This window comes from Eutrema salsugineum, unplaced genomic scaffold (genome assembly GCF_000478725.1).
Source record: "Eutrema salsugineum unplaced genomic scaffold, Eutsalg1_0 scaffold_7, whole genome shotgun sequence".
NCBI lineage: Eukaryota > Viridiplantae > Streptophyta > Magnoliopsida > Brassicales > Brassicaceae > Eutrema > Eutrema salsugineum.
Window position 1 is genome coordinate 13,716,273 of NW_006256486.1, and position 17,167 is coordinate 13,733,439.

The 17,167-nt window shown below is 35.9% G+C and overlaps 1 protein-coding gene and 1 long non-coding RNA gene across 2 annotated transcripts; one reads left to right on the forward strand and one right to left on the reverse strand.

The window, feature by feature from the left end:
- Nucleotides 1-8,102: 8,102 nt before the first annotated feature.
- Nucleotides 8,103-11,033, reverse strand: LOC18010947 (neurofilament medium polypeptide). Its single transcript, XM_024150582.1, is given in 6 exon segments — nt 8,103-8,410; nt 8,521-8,648; nt 8,756-8,980; nt 9,053-10,315; nt 10,454-10,539; nt 10,743-11,033. Coding segments are annotated over 6 exon segments (1,767 nt in total). The 5' UTR covers nt 10,746-11,033; the 3' UTR covers nt 8,103-8,348.
- Nucleotides 11,034-12,265: 1,232 nt separating this feature from the next.
- LOC18011109 lies at nt 12,266-16,429 on the forward strand. The gene is made up of 4 exons (XR_002897429.1): nt 12,266-12,844; nt 13,027-13,146; nt 13,256-13,489; nt 15,719-16,429. It is a non-coding gene; the product is annotated as an uncharacterized LOC18011109 (long non-coding RNA).
- Nucleotides 16,430-17,167: the final 738 nt, after the last annotated feature.

The following is a 17,167-nucleotide window of genomic DNA, read 5'->3' on the forward strand; positions in this document are numbered from 1 at the left end:
CGCATCAGACAAACCACGACAGATTCCAGATGTTGTTTAATGTACTCAACGGTCATCAATGCACATTCTCCCCATAAAGTACATTTAAGGTGAACATCGCTTGAGGATTGAGTATAGATCAGAGACGCATTTTAAAAATATTTTTAAAATATACAAAAAATATCAACACTTACTTGGTATCACGTAGTGTAATCCACAATTTGCCGATTCTTTTGCCTTTAATTTGAACAAATTCAATACTCCCCACCGTCACAATTTGTCCAATAACATCTTCAATAACAGCATCAAGAAATTAATAATAAAATTAAACGTATTACGTTTCATATAATTAAACAATAAAAAAACATACCGAAATGAAGATTTCTGTCCACCTTGCCGTCCTTGATACGCTTGAAATCAGTCAAATATTTTTCATGCACTATTTCTGGAAAATCATAAATCTCATACGCAACGGTTGTCCGGCAGAAATAAATCTTCAATGGCAAAGAAGTAGCCCTAAAAACACCGTGGTACTCAGGCTCTTGTGTTTTTCAAACATTTCTTCATCGCTGGCAGCATGATCTCTTATATTTTGTCCCACATTGATAAAGAGGATGAAGTAAAGAAAACTTGTATCCTATAAAACTCTATCACTTTGTATTAAGTATTAACTACTAAGTTTAAAATGGGTTGAAATAAGATTAAACTCCATCAACACTAAATATTATTTACTACATAAAAAGTTTAAACAATTAGTAAAGTATATTGAAGTTCAATCGAATCATATTTACATGTTTTAAAAATAATAGTTACGAAATTTATGTATCATTTAACTGGATTTATTTGTGGACAAATATTTAACATCAATTATAAAAATAATTGTAAAAAATATTTAACATCATTTCTATAACTGTAACAAATCATTTGACATCATTTCTATAACCGTAACAAATATTAGCATTAATTACATCAATTGATGTAAATTGTAACATCTTTTTTTAAACTGATACATATTAACATCAGTTATAAGAATTTATGCAAAAATTTGAAATAACAGATGTAAAATATTTGCATCACCATTTTCAAAATCATTTTTTGAATTGATAAAAAAATATTTTATATCATTTATAACTAATTAAAATATATAAAATAAATTATGTAAAACATATATTTTTTGTATTGTATTTTTCATCCATTTTCTTCCATTTCTCTCTAAACCTAGCTGCCAACAAAGATTTTAACCTAAATATCAGATCTGAGCCAGTGGTTGGCAGCATATTTATTGTGTGTTTTTGCGGTTTTTGCGGTGCTATTTTTATCGTATGTTTTTCCAGCCATTTGTAGTTTAATTTATTTGATTTTTTAGCTCTTTGTATGAACAATATTAAAGAACCTTTTCTATATATTAATTTTCTTTTTTACTTTCTGGTTAATATCATTCAAAAACCAAGATTTATAAGTTAATGTATTGCGTTATCAAACTTAGCATTAAACAGAGCAGACGAGAATTTAGAATAAACGTCTTTGTCAAAAAGAATTTAGAATAAACACAACGGTGGTCACATTTATTGAACCTGCACGTGATGGTTGGCATACACCAAACTGTAATTCTGTTGTTTCCAAATAAAGAAGATACAAGTTTGCATGCATCACAATCAGATCTCATCTTGATTCTCGACTCTTTCTCTCATGATAGCGCAACTCAAGAATTTCTATGTATATGACTCTACTTTTTTATTTATATAACCAAATAGTGGTGGTTTACTGGCATAGAGCTTGGAAAAAAGATCTAAAAATTTTCTCTTATGAATTTGATTAATACTAGAAATACTTTCGTACTACTTGGCTAGTCTAAATAGTGCTATGTTTTATATTCATTAAATTTGGTGAGTAAGTTATTTGACGACTACTATCATTCTATCAACCTAAAAATATTACTTTGATCATGATTTGGAACTTCCTAATTAACCAAACAAACAAAAAACTTCATTTCAAAAACCAAAAAAAACCTCATAACATATCTACAAAAAAAAAAAAACATTATTAGAAAACCCAGTGAACAGGCTACTTGATGGCTATATTCAGTACTCTAGGGGATATCCAACGAAGACTATTTGATAACTAAACTCACTTTATAAGATTATTGGATAGTAAAATCTCTGTTCTCGTGATTACAAAAAAAATTATTTATATAAAAAATTATATTACGGTTTTTCAGGTAGATGGAACGGTCGGATACACTATTTTGCAACAGATTGATAGTTGGAAAGATTTTTTTTATTTTATGTTATGTGGTTTCTTCTCCAAGTAATGGTGGTTCTCTTATTGGAACGTCGTTGGCGGTCCCATATACGTCATCAAAAGCTCAGACTATAAAATGTGTTTTTCTTAAATTACTAAAAACTATATATATACATATATTATGTATACTTACAAAAGTTTAACGTAGGAGGTGATGGGGGTTACAAAGCTACAACCGAGAGAAGAGTCAGTGATGAAGTTAAAGCTCCCTTGGGAAACAAAATTTGCAGATAGGATGATACTCGAAGGCATGTGGACTTGTATTGTATATATGCGCTTTTGTTTGGTTCTATTCTTCAGGTTCATGTTGACAATAACTTTTTTACCTCTCTAAAAATTAATATACTACGAAGTTGATAAGATAGTTGGCTTTTCAGCCATTACAAGATCGTTGGCTTTTCACCTTTTTCTATATAATTTTTAGGCCTAATTTTTATATCTTGCAGCGGAAAAAGAATGAAAACTTAGTATAAAACAAATTGAGTTCTCAAATATCAGCTTATGTTGTTATCGTCAACTAAGATGAATTAGTCGCCTTATTGCAAAATGTTTTAGTCGTTACAAGATGTATCAGCCATTACAAGATGTATTAGTCAACTAAGATGTATTAGTTTTTACCTAAAAAAAAAAGATGTATTAGTCAACTAAGATTTTTTTATCTTGCGGTAGTATTAATCATAACTAAAACTACTGCAAAATCACATCAAAAGTTATAATAATCTAAATATCAAATTTACAAAGACCAAATGTCACACAACGAGATTGCAAGAGTGAAATACAACTAAGATAAATGAGAGTTGTTTGTTGTTTTGTTGCAGTGAAGTAAATAGCTAATTGAAACAGATTCAATTTGGAATGAATTAAAGGTGTTACTTTTCACGAAAATTCATAGGAAACATAAAATGCGAAAGGTCGACAAATTTATCTTTTCAGTAAAAACTTTTAAAATTATAATTCAACATACTTGAATCAAGAACATTTAAATTATTATTTATTATTTATTTTCTATTTTGTATATTTCAAATTTCAGTGTATAACAACGTTTATCCTGTACTGGTATATATGCAGTTTATTATCTAGTAAATAATTATGAACAAAAATCAAACATAAAGTTCGGAAAGTCATGTTTTTCATTGCAATGAACGAGCCATGATTCTTTTGTATAAGAAGAGTAGAAACGTGTTTCAAGTCCTGAAAACCAATCATCTTAATATTTCGAGAACAATAACAATAAAAAGTATATAAATAAAAAAAACCTGAGCAGCAGAATGTTGAAAAATCCAAATTCAATTTAATATAACCAGTTCTCCTAAATTGGTCTATCTAATGTTCAAAGCACCGATGAAAGTAAATAGGATCCACAAGCCACGCTAATCATGAACGAAATCTAACACACCCTTATCACTTTAAAAGAATTTTTCATTCGCTAGTTAATTTTAGTTTCAATACATGTAGTGAAATTTGTCTTCGATTTTTTTAGGTCTCAAGATAGAATCATAGAACATGAGTAGAGTATAGTTTTTAATCAGCTCATTTCAGAGGAATTCTTACATAATTGCACGAATCAATTTTCACATCCATGGAATACTATCAAAGATATTTTGGAGAGCAAGACGTATAACTTGTGATTCAAGTGTTGTGTGGCAAAGGAACCCAATAATGAAATAAAACTCGTGAACCCAACTCAAGAATATTTTTGTAGATATTTTATTAGGATAAATATTAAAAAAATTAAAAATATGAGTTTTATGATTTTGTATCAAATCTTTTTTTTTTTGAATAAATGTAAAATTTATTCATATATATTGCAAACACAAATCATTTTTACTATCATTTAGTTCGAGTATTAAATAGATTTTATATATAGCTAGTCTTGCACTGAACCACATCCCCATACTACCTTCGTATTTCCGATCACCCAAAGCTCTGATTGACATTATCCGATTTTGCACTTGTTTGTTGATGATTCTGATTAGATGGTCTATTATTCTTGGTGTTTCTCTATATCTCTTTGAGTTCCTTTCTCTCCAAAGAAAAAGGATTATTTCCTGAATAACATACCTTATGAGAAATATGAGTGATAGCTGAATTCGATCTTGGCTTGTATCTGATATGAGTGATAGCGTCGATCCCAATATCTTTAGTAAGTCTGGATCAGAGAAGACTCATCATGATACTTGTCCATACGTCTTTAGAGAAGCTAAATGTGAAAAAACAGATGATTGCCCACATCATTGTGATAGTTATATGAAAGACCGTTTGGGGGTGTTACATCACTTCACTCGGTTCAATCCTCTCTAGAAACAAAAACACCTTTGTGTAAAAAGTTTGGATTTGGACCTAAAGTCCAGACAGTTTATATGGTAGTTAGTAACAGGCATCTGAGTATCTTTGGTATTAGTCGGAAGACATTCAAAACTCGAGATAGGCAGTATGGTAATCCGCTGGATCTCATAGATCTCATGGTCCGTTGACCCGAATCCGCTCGAAGCTTATAGTGTTCGTTGAACCATTGAACCTGAGTTATCAGTCCACTCGTACTTGAGCACTTTGGTGCATTCCAACATCAGCTGACTGGATCAGCCGATAACATTTATAAAAAAAAAATGATTCTTTTTCTGATTATTTCCATAGGATCTTGGCATAGAACACAATTTGAACTAGCTCACTGATAACAGCGAATTTTTACCATTTTTATGGATCATTTTTAATGTTTTATGTTTGTGTTTTCTCTCAGTTTTTGTTTTTTTTATAGGTGATTTCTATGTTTTTGAGTTTTAAAAGACTTTCAAGAAACTTGGACTTTTAGAGTGCATTTTGGAGTAAACATATATTTTTGGATAAATTCAGGCCGTCAAAATTTTGGTAACAAATGAAGACTTTCGCACCGTCTGATCATCCCAAATTTGGAGATATAATAGAAGAGACAACTAGCTTTCCAATGCACTAGAAATCAATGCAATCCAACAGTCTGGAAAGGTGAAGTAGCTCTCACCCGCGGCTAAAGCATCCTGCACCGCGTCCCAGCCTCTCTTACCCGTGGTGGAATTAATTTTGAGCCTCAGAAGCCCAACCAAGGCCCAAGTCATTTCCTGCACTTATTCTATAAACCCTAGATGCCTAAAAGATATGAGAGACTATAAATATTGTCTTTAGGTCTTTTGTAATCAAGCCTCTTTCATGCTTTAGAGAGAGTACTTCATTTTAGTTTTAAGTTTTACTTTTATGCTTTTGTAGAAGGCTTTCTTGCCAAACTTGTCTTCAATAAGAGAAACTTTTCTCATCTTCTATCTCTTTACTTTATTGCTTTTGTTTTTAAAACCAATGATGATGCCAAGCTCAGCCATGTCTGAGTAGTTACCTTGTTAGGTAAAAAGGCCATCGAAAAGGACCTAATGATCGATGACTGATCTAGGTTTCTTAGACTAAGGATTTTGATTTTTACATGACTCTCCCATTCATCCCGTTTTTAATGTTGTATGCTGGATTGATCACCCAGTGTCCAATCTAAGGTTGAATCAGAGCCATGAGAGTGATGTATCAGATTCCCTGAACTGGATCTTATGGATGTAACTGTCATAGGAGACGAAAGCTACCTACGGATGGGGAGTGAGCCGAAATGAATTCCGATCAAGATTGCATGATTTCTTTTGCGGTAAGAAACAAAAGTTACTTGTCTAGTTAGAGTGATTAGCTGATTAAGGTGACGAGAGTTGGCTAATCTTATGAGTGACTATTCTAGTTCCAGAGTCATATAAAATCCTTATCTAGATTTCTTATGTTATCATGAACCCTAGAGATAAACCCTAAGCCCAGCGCCGTTTTTCTATTGCTTTTCAACTGACTTCTTTCAAGTTTTATTTTCTGCTTAGTTTATTAGAATTAGTGACAACCAAAACCTCCATTAATCTTATTAGGTCTACAATTATTTTTAGTATCAGTTAGGAGTCTTCAACACACAAATCCCTATGGATTCAATCCCTAAGTACTAGCGTTTGTTGTGCACTTGCAGCTTTGTTTAGGGTAAAACTTGTAGTTGTCCACTCCAACCACATCACTCACGTATTCCAAGCGAGTATAGGATCACCTGTTGTGAGACGATTATAAATAATAAGCCATGTAAAGAAAGAAGATCTTGTATCAAATTAACAACTCAATAATATTTATTTATACTATTTGACACGGTAGTAGAACTTTTTATTCTAGATGAACATAATTATCTCCGCTTTAAGAGTTTTGTTTTGCAAACAAAAATATTTTTGTGATCTTTTATTCGATAACAGTCATGGAGAGAGAGTTTCGAATTTCTTTATATGTTCTCTATACATAATTTATTTATACGTTCGATATCCCTGCCAGTCCAACATTCGTTTTATTATAGCTTAGTCTTGTTTTATTTTCACATTGCATTCTTTACAATTTGCGTGACACAAAAACCCTCATTCATCTACTAATCCGTTTACTCATCCAATTTAAATTTTTTGCAGAAAAGACAATTTTCCCTGTGGATCGACACCCTAAGTACTACATCACATTGTTGTGCACTTGCAGATACTAAGGTTTACAAATTTAAAACTTCTCCTGCGACATCAACCCTAGCAACATCAAATACATATTGTATTTTTGTTGTTTAAGTAAACCAAAGTAGTGTACCTTAGGTTCAGAATCTCTATCCTTTGGTACGAGTGGTCGGATTGCATATTTATCTGTGAGCTGCGTTGTACTCACTAATCAGTTGCAGATACTAGGGTTTACAAATTTAAGTAAACCCTAGTATTGTATTTTTGTTGTTTAAGTAAACCAAAGTAATGTACCTTAAGTTCAGAATCTCTATCCTTTGATACGGGTGGTCGGATTGCGGATTGCATATTTATCTGTGAGCTGCGTTGTACTCACTAATCAGTTGATGTTCTTTTTTAGTATGTTTTGGTTCCCAATCGCCTCATTGCCATCATCAATTGGGTCATTAAGTTCATCATCAAATAGATCACTATCTAGAAAAGGTGGATTATCAGAGAGAGGATATAAAATTTGTTCCTGATTTTCTATCGAACAGTACCTAAAAATTGTATAAAATTAAAAGTACGAATTTTTTTTATAGAATATAACAGAGATTTGCAACAAAAGAGACCAAACATCTAGTTAAAAATATTTTGCATGTATCTTACGAACTATTTGTTATTTGTTGTGGGTCAAAAAAATCCGGTTATTAAATAAAGTGTGTGAACTCAAATGAAAAATATTCTCATAGATATACTATTGGGACAAGGATTAAAATATTTAGGAATATGGCTTTATGATCTTGTATCAAATCAAAAATTCAATAATATTTTATTATATAATATTTGATAGCAATTGGTGATGTGCATACCTGATCATCACCATAACGACGAGGAGTGACATTACGTTTGCATAATATTGTCTTTCATTTGTCTGTCTACTATTAAACCTACAATTATCTTAGAGAATCATATGTTTGTGTTTTGTCTAGAGGCATTTATTTCTATTAAGAGTAGTACATAGACTTGGATTTGGAAAGATAAATAGGTCCAGAAAAGAAAATAGCCAGTGGAATAGAGATACGAATCGAGCTTAATTCAACTGAACCGGCGAGGTTTTCATTGCATATACATCTTTTTAAGATCCGGAGAAACATTGATATGACACCAGCAAATCAGCCTCTAGAGTGTCCTTTATCACTCAAAATCTTTCGTTCTACTCCTAGGCTCTATTGAGCTATTCAAGTCCGTCAACTAATATTCTTCTTTATGATATATTGAATCAATTGGATCAATATCAAGTTCTACAATCAAGAAGATCTCAAAGTTATCACTGATTTGAATAACCGGTTGCACAAATCCATTAAAAATAGCCTCAAAAGACAATGCCATCTAGGGTAGCTTCTACACAGTAGCTGGCAAACTTTCAAAACATTTGGACAACCAAAACCAGATATGTGCTAGACAAAAGGTGTAGGAAGTTTCTGCAAGTCCTCGTTAAGATTTTTCATCTGTGAGTTAAACCTAGCTCCAATTCAGAAACTGTCAAAGGTAGTGAGAGTCTAGTGACTAACGTCGAGAAATCTTTCTGCGCCTGAAAATGCCCCACAGGTACTCCTTCGAGTAAAAAGCTGCAAACGAAACTCAGCCTTCTTAGATCACAACAATTCATGCGAAATAATGAATGAACGAACTATAGTAGAAATAAAAGTGACATTACAGATAAAAAGATCTAACTTACTCCAACAATGCATCGGTAACTGATAAGAGGTGAAGAGTAGAAGGTCCACATTGTCAAGCACGCATCTCATTGCCAAATCATTTTTCTTCATTTCACCAACAAGGGAATAGTATACCTTTTCATCCTTACTGGAAACCAGAAACATAAAATAAAAGACGACACTTTTACAACATATGCATAGCGAGAAAAGAAAAATTAAGATGTCACTGAGATTTTGTTTAAGTGTGTGATATACCTTTCACTGGAAGGGAAGAAGTAAAGAGCGATACTTTCATCCGTAGGTGGTCCATCCTTCAGAAAGCTATCTGGCCATATTTCCAACCTGGGAAACATTTCAGCAGAGAGAAGAGCGTGTAATGAACTTGCCTTCTCATGGACTTTACCGCAGGCTAAGGTTGATAAGTGAGCAACAAGCCCATCAATGCTACAACTGTTTCCGTTTTTTAGAAACATTGATCCCCTAGCAATTGACAAAAACATATCAGAATTCAACTGATGAATGTCTAAACTAGAGAGCATTGTTTTTCTTTACCTCCATATCGGTTTACAGATTGGTTGTGCTCTATCATTATTGAGTGCCGGAGAGTTGATATCCATAGCTGTCAACTTCTCAGAAGTTTGAGGCATAATTGATTCAGCCAATTTGCAAGAATTGTTCTCAGCATCTAACTGTGTCTCTTTACTAGTAACCCGTATGTTGCCAGAACTTAATTTTTTTTTCTTGCTGGTACAAGAACTATGATCTGGCTCAGTAGATGAATTTCCTGCCTCCGAGACAGATGCTCCACTTTTCGCTAAACCAGTCAATTCATGAGGTTTTCCACTATCTAATCTCTTATAGTCATTCGTTGTTTCTTTGGTGTTATCCTGGAGCCCATGGTTCTCACCATCTAAAACCGGCAATGTGTGATTGCTGCTCCCTTCATTCGTCTTCACCTCCTTGTTCGTCTTCTTCTTCTTCTTCTTCTTCTTCTTCTTCTTTTTATCCCTCTTCTCCAGTACCGATACTTCATTTCTTACTAAGCCGTTCGATTCATCAGACCTTTGTCGCTTCTTCGACACCTCCACAGGTTCAACATTGGTATCATCCGGGAGCTTATGGTCTTCAACAGGTAAACTCGGCAGGGAGTGAGTAATGCTCTTTCTTTTCTTCTTCTTCTTCTTCTTTTTTTTCTCACCCTGCTCCGAGACGGATGCTCCATTTCCGGCCTCTAAGAAAGATGCTTCATTTCGTACTAATTCATCAGAGCTTTGTCGCTTCTTAGACACCTACACAGGTACAACATTGGTGGCATCCGGGAGCTCATGGTCCTCAACAGATAAAATCGGCTTGGAGTGATTACTCTTTCCTTTCTTCTTCTTAGTCGTCTTCTTCTTCTTCTTTTTCTTCTTCTCTTTCTCACCCTGCTCCGAGACAGATGCTCCATTTCCGGCTTCCGAGACAGATGCTTCATTTCTTACTAAACCAGTCAGTTCATCAGATTTTACACTGTCTGAGCGTTCTCTTCTCTCAGACTCCTCCATTGTTTGCAAAACTGGCGGAGAAGACACCTCTAAAGATTCAACATTGCTAATATCCTGGAGCTCAGGATCATCAACAGAGAAACCCGGTGGTGTGTGATACCTGCTCTCTTCGCTCTCATTCGCGTTCGTCTCCTTCTTTTTCAAGATATCTCCAAGCGTATCAGTCTGATCAACTTCTTGGCAATCAGAGCCACTGTCACTCGCATCACAGTCCTCACAGAACCAAGTTATGTAATCCGCAAAAGGAACAGGCGTTATGCCCAAACAGTAACTGGATAAACAAGTGCAAAGATGTATAAGCACAACACCGAGAACTTACAAAGACAATAACACAGACGAGCCAAAACAAAATCCGTTTCTCTACTGTAGGCATTTTGAAACACGATTCAGGTCAATAACCAAAACTCACCGGTGCACAGCTTCAACCTTACAAGAATCGCAATATACGAGCTGCTCATCGAAACCACGGTCGCCACAAGTCTGACAAACAGTCACCTGAAAAAGCAACCGGATTTTTAGAGGAAAGATCGATTCTTTTTCCACAGTTTTGAATCAATATTCAAAGCGATATCTCACTAACATTAACCCCAAACATCAACCATCGGAATTCACAAATAAAGAAACAAAGTCGCAAAAGAGACGAGCATCAACCCCAAAAACCCAAAACACCAAAAAAAAGAAATGAGAGAGAAAGTTACCATTTTTTTAACTGAGAAATTTTTCAGTACAAATATTCTTCCGATGATCCGAAGCAACAAGAAAGTCCAGAAGGAAGCGATTTCGGGGCAATTAGGATTAGGGTTCTGGTTGATTTGGGTGGTTTTGGTAAGGGTTTAAGACAGACTGCCTGAATTTCAAATCTCTGATTATTCAGGAACTCGATTGTTCAATGCAGTGACCAACTTCGGAGCTCTTACTCTCTCCGGTTACAATGCATGTCCCCAGTGAGATTTTGAAACCTATTCGTCTTTTGGCTTTTCAGTTTGTTTCCTGATTTAATTAAAGGAAAATCCCAGCATGACCCTTTTAATTTCATAGACAGAGGAAAATAGACACAGGCATCTCAATCGGTCTAAAGTGATCCGATCCTGTCCGTCCTGGTCGGTTCATAATGTATAAAAGTCGCAAAAATGAATCTTCTTTTGTAGCGTAGGTGAACCTCTAGGGTCGAAGCGTTTCCTTTCCTTGGTTCAAGCTTAACCGGTCATCTTAGACACTTAGACTTTGGTAGGAGGACTCACCCTGTCACCCATACTTACGTTTTTTGTTTTCGAAATCTTACTTTTACTCAGAAAAAGTAAAAAAAAAAGTCAACACAATAATAATGAGAAAATGTGTGTACAATCAAGATAGGCGTATGAGTTTTCTATTGTAACATATTCTCCTATTTTAATCGGGTTCTTTCCGATAAAATTCGGACAATAAATTCCGTTTTATTATGGATATCTTTTGTCCCAATTATGTTTGGATATCTTTGTTCCGACTTCGTTCAGATTTTTTTTTTGTATAGTTAGGATGTTTGTTTCCTTTTTCAGCTCTTTTCAGAAGGAAAAAACTGTGTATTGATCAGATGTCTCGTATTCGTGTTCAGCTCGGATTCCTGGCAGAATGAGAGTAATTTCTTCATTCCCTGTAAGAGTTTTTAACTTATCCTGAGTGCTTAGATCTTAAGATCTATTAGATGATTAGAAACTTAAATGACACAAAAGTTTAATCACCCAGTTTGGGGTGGGAACCGTCTCCTACAACCTCCACTATCAATCAAAGAATACACAAACGCACTAACCGGTGCTCTCTTTGTGTTCAAGTACAAGTCACAGATTAGAACAATAGAAGAAAAGAAACTTTGAATCACAGCACACGACAAAGAAGACTCGAACTTCCTTCGTTGCTCTCTTGGATTCCCTTTTTCTCTTTTCTCTCCTTTGTTCTCTCTCCGTCTGTTTCTCTTGCTTGTACTACATCTCTTTTTTCTCTAGTTTCTATCTTAGGGTTTGCTTCAACTCACGACTTCTTTTTATATCCAAAAAAACCATAACCGACTTGTAACGCATAATGACGTACGTGAACCATATATGTTAGGCTTTATGGCTTTGTCTGAAACTTCTGGCCCAAGTGAATAATATTGATCCAAAGCCCATATCTTCACAATCTCCACCTTGGGCTTTGGTTTGCTAAGGCCCACCTTCCCATCATCTTCTTTTCACGTTTTCTTCTTCATTGACGACAAAAGCAAAGCTTACTTTCTCGATGCTGGTTTCAATCTCCGACCACCACTGTGAAGCGAACTCCCGCAATTTCTGTGTCGTCGCTGAGCGCCATTACCCTCGCAAAAACCTCTGCGGCCTTTCCCTTTACCCGATGACGAGATCGAAGCTTCTACTTCGCCTGAGATGCAAATCCCATTCTGCAACTTCAACTCCGGCGAACTCTCAAACCTCGACCACCTCTGACAAACTCTGAAGCTTGCGACATCATTGGGTTCAACCAATTTCGATCCTTGTCACCAATTTCCCATCATCTCTCTCGATCGCAATTTCAAGAGATCAACCTGGGTTTTTCATTTCCGGTGATGTCGTCGCCGTCGACACTCTCTGCTATCTTCAACTGCCTTCACACGTCACCATTCAAGCCCTAAAGCCTCAGTTCCTCTTTGATTCTTTCCGATAGTGAAACTAGATGCAAATTTTTCTCAGACTAGAAAAAAAAAATTTCATCTCTTGCGATTCCTCTTTGCTGTTACTCTTTGTAACCTCACCAACGAACCAAGTCGTCTTGTTCGTTGTTCCGATGATTCCAGGTAACCCTCTTGACCTGAACCATCTATCCTTGCTTGTCTCTGTATCAACTGATATTTCCGAGACACTGAAAATCCCAACTTGATGTCTATGAGTTATCTTTCTGATTCATCCTTGTCGACCTGTTAATTCATCTCATGTGCACTGAACTTTGAATCAACCCTTTTATGAATCACTTTTGCAGTTACTCCACCTGAAGCTAACATCTCTTCACCATAGCTTCTGAGTCCCGTGAAATCATAATATTGTTTTATGATTTCTTCTTGTAACTGCTTCCGAGAATCACTGTTCTCTTATCCTTCTGGTATTTTATGTAACTCATTCTCACCAAAATCTCTTACTCTTGCTCCCGACTTATTCCCTGATTCAAGAACATACACGACTTACTTGTATTCTCTTGAATCTGTCTACAGCTCCACCTGGAATCAAAGTGTCCTCACCGTAATTCCAGCTGCCTCCAGGTAACTCCTCTAACCCATTAATCAAACTGATTTTATTTTATCGACATAAGAACATCTCCGAATATGGACTTGTTTCTATGTTCTTCTTCCTGCGAGAGCACACTGTCGATAATGGAGTTACCTGGAGCTGCACCACCCTTCAAACTAGGTTGAGAAGGTCGCAGCAAACCTGAGCTTTCTGTCCAGGTACTGCTTCAGTTACAACATCTGCTATGCCTTGACTTGTTTGAATCGTAGATAGAACTAGATCCCCTTTAGCTCTACCTCCAAAAATACCTGTGCCCAATATCTCTGAAACCTTTCCCACGCCATTCTCCTTAAACTCCATGCTCAGATTTTCATTAAAGCTTCTGATTTCTTGCAAATCCCTTGAAACTTTCTTAGACTTAATTTCAGCCACCTTTTTAGATTCTTCTGATGAAGAAGAGTCTCCACCTTCAGCTAATAAATCTCTTGTTTCAAAACGATATGGAGTAGGTCCTTGAATCAGATTCTCACTGAATGTCACCTTCTTTAACTTCTTCTTTTTCACTTCTACCTCAGCTTTTGGCATGTTCACGTCAACTTTAGAAACTGTGCCTTGAAGATAATACAAACCACCTTAATATTTTCCAGATATTACCTTCTTCTTGCCTTTGTAGAACTGAACTTTGAAGTTACCTCCTGCATAACTGCAACCTGATTTCTCTAACATCCCATAAGAAATAAGATTCCTACTCACCTCTGGTATGTATTTCACATCCTTGAGTATCACTACAGAACCATCTGGGTTCTGAATTTGAATCCTTCCCATTCCTTTGATGTCACAATGAGTGTTATTAGCCATCAGAACTTTACCACCATCAAACTCCTTGAAGTCAAACAAGACTTCTTTGTCTGATGTACTATGGTATGAACATCCCGAGTCCATAATCCATTCTTTCTTAGTATCTTGCGAACTGACACTTAACACCATTGGTTCTTTTGAATCTGTTGCAACATTTGCAGAGTCTGCAGGTTTCTTTCTATGAGGACAATCCCGTTTCCAATGTCCTTCATCTCCACAAACAAAGCAACCTTTGTTGTTTTTCTTTCCTCTACTCTTAGACCTTCCTCTTCCATTCTCTGACCTCTTTTCTGATCTGCCTCTAGCCTCAACATATAACCCTTCTCCATCTGATCTTGAAAGCTTTTCATTTTCAGCCAGCTCTCTCTCCTTAGATTTTGCAGCACTAGCTACTTCCTCCAACTCAATAGCTTCCCTACTATACTTAAGAGTATCTTTTAAAGAATCATACCTAGGGGGAAGAGAGTTGAGTAGCAGTATTGCTTGAACTTCTTCTGGTATCTCAATGTTGAGGTTGCTCAAATCTGCAATCAGCTTCAAGAAGTCATCTACATTCTGATCAATTGATCTTGAATCCTGCATTCTAAAAGAATACACTTTAAGCTGAAAATGGACCCGATTAGGCAAAGTCTTTGCCATGTAAAGCCTCTCAAGAGTAGCCCACGCTTGAGCTGCGGTTACGCACTTGTCTAGTTTCCTTAAGACATGATCTCCAACACACATGAAAATAAGATTCAAAGCCTTTTCATCTCGCTCCAGCCTGGAAGCTTCATCTTTGCTCTTTTTCTTTATTGCCTCTGGATCTTTTTCATCCACGTCTTTGGATGTCGGTTCCGTAAGAACATCTTTCAAACCTTGAACGGTTAAGTACGCGAGCATCCTTTTCTTCCAGATCACAAAATCACCTGATCCGTCGAACATGCTCACCTCCATCTTTTGTGTCGTCATCATTGAGTTTCTAATCTAATCCTTAAGCACTCACAACCAGACCTGGATGCTCTGATACCACTTGTAAGGGTTTTTAACTTATCCTGAGTGCTTAGATCTTAGGATCTATTAGATGATTAGAAACTTAAATGACACAAAAGTTTGATCACCCAGTTCACGGCTTCGAACCGCTACGTCTGGGGTGGGAACCGTCTCCCACAACCTATACTATCAATCAAAGAATACACAAACGCACTAACCGGCGCTCTCTTTGTGTTCAAGTACAAGTCACAGATTAGAACAATAGAAGAAAAGAAACTTTGAATCACAGCACACGACAAAGAAGACTCGAACTTCCTTCGTTGCTATCTTGGATTCCCTTTTTCTCTTCTCTCTCCTTTGTTCTCTCTCCGTCTGTTTCTCTTGCTTGTACTACGTCTCTTTTTTCTCTAGTTTCTATCTTAGGGTTTGCTTCAACTCACGACTTCTTATATCCAAAAAAACCATAGCCGACTTGTAACACATAATGACATACATGAACCATATATGTTAGGCTTTATGGCTTTGTCTGAAACTTCTGGCCCAAGTGAATAATATTGATCCAAAGCCCATATCTTCACATCCCCTACTGGTGGTGGCCGTAATATCAGTGTTTGGTGAAGGTTCTTCGGATGCAAGTGAATTGAGATTTAAGAAGCTAGTTGGATGGCATAGAACAGAACAGAAGAGCGTTTTGCGACTGCTCTGACATCTAGCCTTGCCACGACTTCCTGAGCTATTTTCGATTGGACGGCTCACAGATCTTTGTTTCAAACTCACATTAATCTATGCGAAAGGAGTTGAGGGTGTTGTGATCTTCAATCAAGTGGTTGCTTTTGCTAGATGTTGTCGTCGGAGGAAGATTAATTTCACGGAAAGTTGGTTCCGGCGAAGCTTGCAATGCGGCACCGCTTGCAATGCGGCACCGCTTGCAATGCGGCACCGCTTGCAATTCCTAGTATATTCAATATCAACACTTGTATAGACACGTGTTCTTCATGCCTTTTGTTTGTAATACATATCATAATTCGCTCTGCGCTTGTAATGTATTTGTGGGCTAAACTCACCCTCTGTAATTGCCCCTTGGGTTTTCATCAAATCAAATGGTTGACAAAAAAAAATGTGTGTATGCGTTTGACTAAACAAGATTATACCTGACTAGATATTAATAATAATTAAAAATATAGTTCTGTATATGATTAGACTAGACAGAAAAAATCTCAGATCTAAACTTGGCTTGCACCTTGTGCGGACTCGAATTGTTATTTTATATGTTTTCATTAGTATTGTGTTATTGTTTTCTTGTATAAAATTTATAAGTATGTTCTGCTATCACATGATTGTTAGTGTTGTAATTTGATACTTCTATTTGCTTTCAAAATACACCTATAGCTTGTGGAGTTTTCGATTTAAAATGTATTTGACGTTTTTTTTTCATATTTTGGTAGTTACACTCTTGTCTGCTAGTGTTCAATAGCTGCAGAAAAAAATTAAAGTTCGTATTGGTATAGTTGTTTTTCAGCCTTAACTTTACTCTTTGATCAAAATTCCTTTGTAAAGATTATATGTTAAATTTGTTTGTTCAAATAAATAACATCCATTCGTTAGTGCCAACTGATGTGGGTGCGGTGGGCAACACAAGTTTTACCCTAGACAAGTTGCAAGTGCACAACAAACGCAGTAGTACTTAAAAATCGAATCCATAGAGATTTGTGTGTTGAGGACTTCTAACTGATGCTAAAAACAATCGTAAACATAATCTAATAAAAATGGGTTTTGGTTTGTCATTAAATCTAATTATGCAGAGAATTAAAAAGCTGGAAATAAAAATCGGTTGAAAATTATATGAAAAACGGTGCTGGGTTCAAGGTTCATAGGGTTCATGTTCTAAAACACAAGGAATTCAGGCAAAGATTTTCTATGACTCTGAAACTAGGATAAACACATGTAAGATTAGCCAACTCTCGTCACCCTAATCATCTAATCACTTGTTCATGGCAATTAACTCTTGCTCTCATGCCAGAACAAAATCATGCTTTGTAGATCGATCAGAATCCATCTCGGCTTACGTA